Below are 10,939 nucleotides of genomic sequence, written 5' to 3'. Positions count from 1 at the left end.
GCTATTAAAACTCCACTCACCAAGTAGGCTGTACAATACTATACAACACTCATTTACAAAGCGCATGGTGTGTAAACTATTAAAACATGTTGTAAAATGCAATAAACAGAAAATAGCTAAATTAAATATGAGTAAGATATGTATTAAAGTCCTGTCCCTCAACTAGTTTAAAAAAACACTGTACAGTGTCTGTTGGATTTTTTTTTGTAAATACTACCAATTAAAAATATATATTCTATATATCTGCAAATTTTAAATCACTTTTTTAAACCACAATTTATTTTTGTGTAAACTTCTTAAACAACATGACATAACAGAGCTAAGAAGCTCCTCATTTAACAAAGACCAGGGGTCTCCAACTCTGGTCATGGAGAGCTACTGTGGCTGCTGGTTTTTGTTACGTAACCAATCTCTTTTACTTAATTGAACCAATTATTGGCTTAATTAGTCAAGATTAACAGGTGTTCCAGATCTTTAGCCACTGATGATGTAAAGATACCTAGAAAACCTGTTGGATGGAGGGTCTCCAGGATCAGGGTTGGAGACCCCTGCCATAGAAATATCCAGCGGAAAATAAATAGACTTCCAAAAGTTACTCAAGTAAACCCCTATGCCAACAACTGAAAACCCATTCTTACAAAGAGAGCTCCATCCTTTAAAGCTACTCTGCGTGAGCTAGATCTGATTCCAGATCTGAGCTCCATCCTTTAAGCTACTCTACATGTGCTAGATCTGATTCCAGATCTGAGCTCCATCCTTTAAGCTACTCTACATGTGCTAGATCTGAATCCAGATCTGAGCTCCATCCTTTAAGCTATTCTATGTGAGCTAGATCTGAATTCAGGCAGTGGCTCTTAGAGCTGTTGAAGCTCTTGTGCGAGCTGAGGGTAACCGTGACGACCTCCACAGAGGGTTTCCTTAGCAGCTGTGCTGAAAGACAGGACTTCCTGTCAGGGGTCTTCAGGCCATACTGGAGCGGGTCCTCTTCTGAGTCGTTCCCACCCCCGTTGACCTCGGCGTCGAGCTCACTGCTGTCTGCGCCGTGCTCAGAACAGACGTCACTGTGGTACTCGATCTCCTCCTCACAGGGGGGCTCGTCATCTTCAAACACGCTGCAGGAGCACAGAGCCGTTAAACAATGCATTCACTGTGTATTTATACTGCCAGATATATTCAGGAGTAGCCACTGCTGTTTATGTTACATCAACCCAGGAGTTCTAAACACATTTGAATAAGGATTGCACACCGAATATTTTCTACAGAAAGTCCAATTCTGCTTGTTCCTCCTCTCCAGAGATCTCGCAGCTATGGACAAAAGCATTGCATCACCTATAATTTTAGGATTGAGAAATCAAAGCAACATTTGTTAATTCTATAGGGTGATGCGAAACTTTTGGCCATAGCTGTACAGTACAGACGGTGGGAGCTGTCCACTGAGAAAGGTACTGAAACATGTGTGGTATATGAGAGCTGTTAACGGAGAGAGAGGTGCTGAATCATCAGTGCTATATGGGAGCACTGCACTGAGGTGGGCAGCCTTAGTAACTGTGTTTACATGTCAGGTCTCTTCAGAATGCATTATTTATTTATCCTGCACTGAGCTGGGGGATGAAACAGATTCAGCTTCCCTGACAACGCTCTGAACTACAAGTCTCTCCTGGCCTTCTTTCCAACACACAGAACTCGGTGTTTCACCCAATAACATCACAAATATGGGAGCAAATACAATTCTTTTTTTGTAAACTTATTTCATTTCATTCTTTTGATGGAGCCTCAAGGACATTTCTGATTTATCCAGCTTTTGACTTTCTAGGTATTTATTGACAAAGAAGGAAATCCTTCTGTAAACTGGTGTGAAGATTAAGTCACTTTCTATACTTTTCACCATCCTTCGGATGTGCTGAGTGATTTGCTGCCCCTTTGTTGTGCGTTTTTTTTTCTAAGGGGATTCATAACACAGTCTTTCTTTTTTTGACCTCTTGTATTTCCTGTGCACTGGCTCCAGTGGTGGGTTAGTGCTTCATGCTGCTGCTTGCTGCCTTGACAGCGCTGCTGCTTCCAATGAGAATGAACCAGCACTCTGATGCATTTTGTGTGTGCATGTGTTTCTGTTTTCCAAACCCATTTGGGGGTAATGCTTTTTAAAATTGCCGTTCTGGCTTGAGGAAAAGGAATTGGTCAGATGTTTGCGAAGTGAACACACCCATGATTCCTCATGTCGTGAAGAAAGGGGGGGGGGGGCGTGAGGGGTTGGTTGAAGAATAACAGTGATGCGGTGTGTCTGTATGCATGCAGATCTGGTATCTAGACCTCTCAAGGAGGCACCGACCTTCACATAGCACCCCATGATTGACAGTCAGGCCCAGACACTCTAATCAGATTATAAACAAGAATTCACAGGGGACACGGATGTGACACGCAAACAGATTTCACTTTTTCTCTCCTTGTTTTTTTTGTTTGCTTTGCTCTGAAAAGAAATGAAAAAGGCAAGACTGTGGTTTGTTTTCCTCTTTTCTATTCTTGGAAATTTTTCATAAATCTAGGGGTGAGGTATCTGACTTGCTTCACTCACCTTCCAGTTCCAGTGCTGGATAACAAGACACCCCTCCATACTCCCCCACCATTCACCTTGCAAGACTCCTCTCCCCGCTCTCCCATCATTCACCTTCCAAGACCCCTCCATGCTCCCCCATCATTCACCTTCCAAGACCCCTCCACGCTCCCCCATCATTCACCTTCCAAGACTCCTCTCCCCGCTCTCCCATCATTCACCTTCCAAGACCCCTCCACACTCCCCCATCATTCACCTTCCAAGACCACTCCACACTCCCCAATCATTCATGTATCGTAACTGTTTAATTTAAATGATCATGCATTTATTCTGTAACACCTTGTGTTTATCCATGTTTGCTCTGATGAAACACACAGTGAACTGAATACAGGTTTAACAGCTTGCAGTGTATGAGACCCTAAAGAAAGTACCCTTCTAGTCCATGTGCCAAGCAACTCGCCCAATTGCAGTAAATCAGTGGGTATTGTTATTTAGTATATTATTGTATGCATACTCATAGCGCATAGCAAATCACTGTTGGTCAGTTAATAATTTGATATTCAGAGTTGTGGTGACAAGGTTCTGCTATTATCTCCTTAAAAATAAGCAAAGCTCAAGCAATGAAGTAATTTAGTGTTAACTGTATCAAATTAGGAAGAGAGGGTGTCACCCCCTTGCTTAATCTTTCTCTTTCAGATTGCTTCCACACCACCGCTAGACTGCAGTTTAATTATACTGATTGTGCAGTACAGCAAGAAAAAACTGCAAGCAATAATTAAACTTCAGCCTTGACCTACTGTACCCTGCGACCTGGGTGAGAAGATAATAAGGGATGGAATGCTGAGGGGAAAAAATTGAACAAATGGCCAGGGAAAGCAGGACAAGGAGAGGCTTGTAAGAGGACCCGCTGAACGATTGTGAGTGAAGATTGCAGGACTGTGGGAGGGGCAGTGATAGAATAGATTACTATGGGCCTCTCTCTCCAGTCGAAGCACTCTCTAATTAAAGGATCACAGCCCTGCCCTCATTTATTTATGCTGCTCAGTTTAAAGGACACCATGCATCTCCCTGACAGTTAGTCATTATGTGTTCATACGAAAATCGTGTTTCAAAGAAATATTGAATTCACTATCAGCATCCTGATTTGACTGTGTGTGTGTGTGTGGACAGCACAGCAGTGGAAGTGTCAAAGCTTGGGTTGAACTCATATTGTTTAACCTCTGCACTGCCAAAGCTTGAGCTGAACCCATATCATTTAACCTCTGCACTGCTGAAGCATGAGCTGAACCCATATCATTTAACCTCTGTACTGCCAAAGCTTGAGCTGAACCCATATCATTTAACTTCTGCACTGCCGAAGCTTGAGCAGAACCCATATCATTTAACTTCTGCACTGCCGAAGCTTGAGCTGAACCCATATCATTTAACTTCTGCACTGCCAAAGCTTGAGCTGAACCCATATCATTTTTCTATTGTTGTTATTTTTAGTAATTTTTTTCACCAATTTGTCTAAAATACATTAAAAAAGCTTTAAGAAACACTGGCACTCTCAAGATTTTACTAATTTTGAGAAACATTAATTCAAATTCCAGGTTTTATGGGATCCCAATGCATAGCCATTCATTTCTGGGTGGAGTATACTCTCCTATACCTGAACCTAGTGCCTTCCACATTTCATCCTGCATCTGCTGAGCAAAAACAAAAGAAAACTGCATTTCTGTGGAGATACATTCTTCTAAGAAAGGTTGAGAGTTAATCTTGATATTCCTTTTTTATTTGTATTTTTAAGAAAGGAGAAGGCTGTCTTCTAGCGATTATCATCAGATACCTGGCACAGGATTAAAGACAACAACTGGCTTCTACACACTTTAGAAAGGAAAACAGTGGTTTACAGGCCCTTAGAAATGGACCAGCCCCCCAGTTAACATGAGGTCGACTGCAGTCTGATAGTGATCGCTGACTCCGCACCTCGCTTCTGGAGCTGTGTGTTTCCCACGTTACTTTTCTCTTGTAAGCTGGACTTCACTTGCTCATATTTACCATCTGTCTCCAGGAATCAAATGAACAGCAAACTCTGTTTGTAGAAAAGGAACCTGTGTTTATTATTTCTTTCTGTGTTCCAATTACGTACAGTTATAATGAACACACACACACAAACCAACTGCATTCTCATGAAGTGTATTTTGAGTCATTAGTTGTCAGTGGTGGATTTAAGAGTGGGAGTAAGCACACATGCTGTACAGTATATGAAATCCATTCTAGAAGCTCTGTGAATGGTGCTTAAGCTCTGCCTGTGGTGATAGCTGCCTTACAGCACATTTCATTTCATCAGCTTTTTATTTTTGTAAAGCAATTAATTAAAACATCAATGCCAGCTGTCGATACATTCCTTTGCTCTGTGTGAATGAATCTCCTGCAGCATCCCAGCAGGTTTGATCTGAATCATTATCTCAATCAGCAAAGAAACAGACACTGGTCCTGGTGATTCAGAAGCACCCTCGCTGGTCACGGGGGCCCTGCAGCGCAGTCACTAGGCATTGGCATACTGCCCCCGGTGGGATAGGAGTGCTGCTTGAACAAGTGGAATAAGCAGCACATGAATTCACTACGATTGCTGCACAATGAATACAAACATCATCTGCAAGGCAGTATGCATCTAATCCCAGGAAATGAAAAACAATAGAGTGTTTAATGAAAGCATTTGATCCTATAGTGGGCTGGAGTCTAATAATGGAGCAAAGAAGCTCTTCCCATCCTTGGTCCTCAAGTGGACTGACCCCCCCCCCCCCCCCCCCCCCCAAGTGCCAGTAAGAAATGCATTAGCACTCACCCCCTCCCTGTATATGTCTGTGTGCCTGTATTGTACAGCCAGTATGTAGAGGTATTGTGACAGCTTCTAACTGTTCTAGCCCCTGGCTTTGTTGAATAGTGGAGGAGCGTCAGTTACTATATGTTGAAAAACATCTTGGAGCTGTATATTAGTCAAACAAAATCATGTTTCAAAATGTCAGTCAAATGCCAAGCACAGGGCTCTAGGTCACAGGAGAAAATTAGTTTATTTATTTATTTATAATTTACTGTAGTTACCCTATTATAAAATCAATCTGCATGTAACGGTATATGATATATATATATATATATATATATATATATATATATATATATATATATATATATATATATATATATATATACTGCGTGCTGTCATATACTGTCGTGCTGTCATTTGAGGGGATGGAGTGTACACAGGACAGGGATGAAAGACCCCAATCAGATTGGAGAGGAGGGGCGTGTAGGTAAATATAGACACAGTACAGAGAAGGTGCTGTCAGTTTGGGGTTTGAAATATTCACAACATAACTAATTAACCAGTGGAGATATGGAGCCCTACTCGCAAACTTGTTCTTCAGATACTGATATGCTAAAGCTAATGGATGGAAAGCAGTGTGGGTTATACCTGACATTAATAAGTGACTCATGGTGAGATCCTGAGCCAATTCCCTACCACACATGCTGCGGTAATACTGACTCATAAATTCACCCACAGTGCTCACATGCAGAAATATACCAAACTACTTTCAGCCCTCATGTGTGGGTGTTTCATAGCTAACTCCACAAACAGTATCAGCACTCTACTCATCTTGCCATGCAGCCTATCAGTGATTCACCTGTTTCAAAAGTTTTTTTAAGATACTGCCCTCTGTTCTCAATTAAAAGCACCCTGTTTTTAAAAGCACACAGCTGGCCATTCTGGAAGTAATATTTATCCCTGACATATTTAAAACACCATCAGGAGTTAAAGAGCTGCATCTGGCCCATTTTATTTTCCCATTTACAGCAACGGCATGACCAATGTTTAGCTTTTAACTGAGGGAGTAAAAATAGCTCGAAAGTGATTGTGCAGATGTACAACACATTGCAGAGCGCCAGAGCCTTTACCAAGCACAAGAACAGATCACAACACAGTGCAGAGCACCAGAGCCTTTACCAAGCACATGAGCAGATCACAACACAGTGCAGAGCACCAGAGCCTTTACCAAGCACAAGAACAGTTCATAACACAGTGCAGAGCACCAGAACCTTTACCAAGCACAAGAACAGATCACAACACAGTGCAGAGTGCCAGAGCCTTTACCAAGCACAAGAACAGATCACAACACACTGCAGAGCACCAGAGCCTTTACCAAGCACATGAGTAGATCACAAAACAGTGCAGAGCGCCAGAGCCTTTACCAAGCACAAGAACAGATCACAACACATTGCAGAGCACCAGAGCCTTTACCAAGCACAAGAGCAGATTACAACACAGTGCAGAGCGCCAGAGCCTTTACCAAGCACATGAGCAGATCATAACACAGTGCAGAGCGCCAGAGACTTGATCAAGCACAAGAGCAGATCACAACACTGTGCAGAGCGCCAGAGCCTTTACCAAGCACAAGAACAGATCACAACACATTGCAGAGCACCAGAGCCTTTACCATTAGCATTTTAAAATATCAAAGTACAAAAAATCAAATCGCATTGCTACACCTCAAAATATCTTGAAAAATATTTAATTAAACAGCTTGGGTTTTAAAATAAATAATCTTCAAACAGATTCAGAATTGAAACACAACCCAATTAAACAGTGTTAAGCCTGAATGTTTGGATATGCAATACAAGGCTTAAGCACAGTTTAGGTTGAAAAGTTGAACTGTAGATCGATTCCTGCTGGCTCAACATATTCTATATGGTTCCTCCTGTATTAACACTGTCTAGACCATGTGATTATATTGGAACGTGGACAGCAGTGTTGTCCCATTGGCTGATTGCTGTGTCACCAGATTCTGCTGTTTCCATTGGGGCTCGGTGACGTGCAGCTCACACCCAGAACAGTGTTGAAGAGCTTGCTACTTTAGGAATAGGACCAGGGGTGTTGACCCCCATGATCTGGGTTCAAATTCCCCCTCTACATTCCAAAAAAATCCAGTAATAATGATTTGGATACAAAGATCTAATGAAATGCAAACCGACATGCTGTGTGCTGGCACTTGTCAACGGTCGCTCAGTGACTATAAAGTGCTTTGAAGCATTGCTGGTCACCTGCACCTGAAAAAACAGGATTTGTATGTTTAAAAAGACCAGGAGCTTCATTCCCTTCCCCTGCTCTTTATCCAGCCCCTTTGCAGTGCTTACAGTGCAGGCAAACTGCCCTCCAGGTACCATTTAAGATTTCCAGACAAAGTTTTACAACTGAGATGAGAAATTAGTTGATCTGCACTGCAAGTTCAGTGTGAGATTCCACCGCGCTCCTCCCTTCCTTTGTAAGGAGACATTAATGAAGGCTGAAGATGGATAATGTAAGAGTTTCTGTGACTATCAGGTCATCTTGCTGTCACTCATACAGTTTAATTACATTGAAATCAGGAGATAATGCTTTTCGCTACAGAGAGATCCACTCTGACTATTACTACAGAGTACATGTAGAAATCTAAAGGGACCACTCCAGCCATTAGCACAATACTAAAGAGACTTCTGATAGCTACATGTTATTAACTAGTTAAAAACCACCGCCACATGCACTTAATAGAAAACTCACAGTATTCAACGGTGCAGTTAACCGCGTGCTCCTATCAGGCGTCTTTGTTAGCAACGCACTGTTGCTTTCCTTAAACACAGGGTGAGTGGGGAGACAGACTTTAATAAAGGCATCATTTTCTCAAAACAATATCTATGACATCTACAGCTGATAACACAAGCCCTCAGCACAAACACCAAGTAAGTCCCACTTCCAGGAAGGCTATTTTAATAATCTAATCAGGTTGCCTGTACCTTTTGTTATTGTATTCCGTGATGTTAAAAAGACACAATAAAGGGGCTCCAGAGTGGCACATCCAGTAAAGACGCTCCGTGCGGATGTGCCCTATAGCCTGGAGATCACAAGTTTGAATCCAGGCTATGTCACTGCCGACCGTGACCAAGAGTTCCTAGGGGTGGCGCACAATTGGCCCAGTGCTGTCCGGTGGGAGGGAGGGCTAGGTCGGCCAGGGTGTCCTGGGATCACTGCACACCAGCGACCCCTGTGGTATGATCAGGCACCTGCGGGCTTGCCTGTAAGCTGCCCAGAGCTGCTTTGTCCTCCGATGCTGTAGCTCTGTGTGGCTGCATGGTGAGTCTGCAGTGTGTAAAGATGCAGGCGGCTGACGGCACATGCTTTGGAGGACAACGTGTGTTCGTCTTTGCCCCTCCCGAGTCAGTGCAGTGGTGGTAGCGGTGAGCTGAGCCTAAAAATAATTGGACATGACTAAATTGGGGAGAAAATAAATAATAATTGGCGATGACTAAATTAATAAATAATAAATAAACACAATAACCCCCCCTTGTATTGTCTAGATCAGCGTGTGATTGTAACAGGACCTGTCTGCTAATGCACTGACTGGGTCCAATGGGATGGAGATACTGGGTGCCTGCAATGGGACCTGCCAATGTCTAGATCAGCGTGTGATTGTAACAGGACCTGTCTGCTAATGCACTGACTGGGACCCATGATGCCCAGTATATTCTGTACAGAGGGTTTGATACCATGACTCCCAACCTCAGTCCTATACCTACCATTAAAACCCCTCATTTGTTAGACAAGCCGCTGTTTCCATTTTAAAATTGGGCCAGACCTGGCATTTGTATTACTTCCAATAACAGAAATACACTAGAGAGACATGCTCTATTAAATAGGTTGGTTTCCACAAAGTCCCCTTCTCTGATTCAAGCAATACAGGAATTCATATCAGCCTTCGTTTGGATCAATCACATGGAGGTAACAGCTAGCATTGATGACTCCAGTCATTCAATCCCTATTGCTAACAGTCTCTCTGTTGCCCCACGAAGATATCCATGACTGGGAACAAAGCCAGTTTCAATTCTGCAAATGTTGTGTTTATTTTGAAACTAGCGCAGGGAAACATTTGCAGAGTGCATGTTTACACTTCAAGCCCTGTCGGCGTGCTAGTCAGGAATGCCCAATCAGCCATGGCTTGATCATTAGTACAAAGGAAGCACAACACTTTTTTTATCTCAACTATTTGCCATTGTTAAACATGTCAGGAGTGCCGAGTAGCTGCCAGGGCTCCTCTCAGAGTGTGCAGAATTACACTCGCATTTATTACCACTGTAAAATACAAAATGGAAAAAAAAACAACACATTCTGTACAGCACTTCTGTCAAAGCTGCAGCCTCAGTACAGGACTAGAAGAAGGATAGATTCTGCTCAAACTTGGGGACACACCGACAGGCCTCCCCATAGCTTCACGCAAACCCCAAAAACGTATACAAGGGATATTCTTGACTAACAACTTCACTGCTGGAGAGTGTGTCTTGACTGTCAATAGAAATTGTTTGTTAAATCTGTGTACAATTTACTGCGCTGCACAGGTAGGGACCACCAGGACAATTTACTGCACTGCACAGGTAGGGACCACCAGCACTCAATTCACTTTAGTCTCCTAGGTGGATTTGAACCAGGCCCCAGTGGGGAAGGCAACCAGTGCCCTGGTAAAGACGTTTTCATAGAACCACTAAGACTGAGGGGGAAATGTACTATAAGTGTTGCGCCTGTCGCAATAGTCGCAAACAGTTTTTCTTTGCGGTTCAACCTTAGATGAATATGTAATTATGGGCAGTCGTTCATAAATTCACAAAAATGTGGTGGAGATTTAAATTATGCATTTAAAATACATTGAGCACTATAAATGTATGTGTGTGCAATTTTATTGTATTGTTTTAAATCTACAATACTGCAATACTACAAAACTGTCTGGTTTAGTGAGGGGCTACTGTATGGTAATGGAAAGTTTTTTGGGGGTGAAGGTGTGGGCCCCACTACAGAATCTAATGGGATTAAACTGCTTTTCATTGTTTTTTTAAATATATACAACTATTAAAATAGGTAAAATGTAAACGTCATTGTACAGATAATGTTTATATGTGACAAAAACAATGTTATTTTGATTCTTGCACCCTTGCATGTATAGACGTTATTCTGCAGCAAACCACCTCTTTTCATTAATATACTTTTCATTAGTACATGCTGCAAAATGTATACTTTGCGAATGCAAATTGCAGTATGTTTACACTGCGACTGTCCCATCTTATTACATTTACTACTGAGTATCAAAGGAAACTTGTGGGAAATGGTCTAATCGAAAAGGGGCACACTGTGGGGTAGCTTAACCCTGCTGACCATCCCCTCTCCACCAGCTGCTCTCCAGCAACACAAGCCCTGTGCAGCCAATTCCTAAATACTTCAACTGAACGAACAGTATTCTGTGCTCAGCCAACCCTCTCCTCTCATTTCATTTATATCACAACACAAACAAAAGGCCTAATTACAGCATTTTCTAATTAATTTCAGCA

At 42.4% G+C, this 10,939-nt stretch overlaps 1 protein-coding gene across 2 annotated transcripts in view; it reads right to left on the bottom strand.

The window, feature by feature from the left end:
• Nucleotides 1-423: 423 nt before the first annotated feature.
• The window catches only part of LOC121299046 (cytosolic carboxypeptidase 4), a 100,268-nt gene continuing 89,752 nt past the window's right edge, over nucleotides 424-10,939 (bottom strand). The window contains exons 23-24 of one of the 2 annotated variants that reach the window (XR_005947353.1): nucleotides 4,520-4,625; nucleotides 1,061-1,112 (exon numbers count right to left, since the gene is read on the bottom strand). Coding sequence is in view for 1 of the 2 variants with exons in the window: in XM_041226529.1 (XP_041082463.1) it covers nucleotides 815-1,112 (298 nt within the window). In the remaining variant the exon portion in view is untranslated. Of the gene's footprint in view, nucleotides 1,113-4,519; nucleotides 4,626-10,939 lie in introns of both variants that reach the window. The other variant, XM_041226529.1, reaches the window with a different exon arrangement.

This window comes from Polyodon spathula, chromosome 24, assembly GCF_017654505.1.
Source record: "Polyodon spathula isolate WHYD16114869_AA chromosome 24, ASM1765450v1, whole genome shotgun sequence".
Lineage (NCBI taxonomy): Eukaryota > Metazoa > Chordata > Actinopteri > Acipenseriformes > Polyodontidae > Polyodon > Polyodon spathula.
The sequence above is the reverse complement of the archived record's forward strand: the minus strand, read 5'-3'. Positions and strand labels throughout refer to the sequence as shown.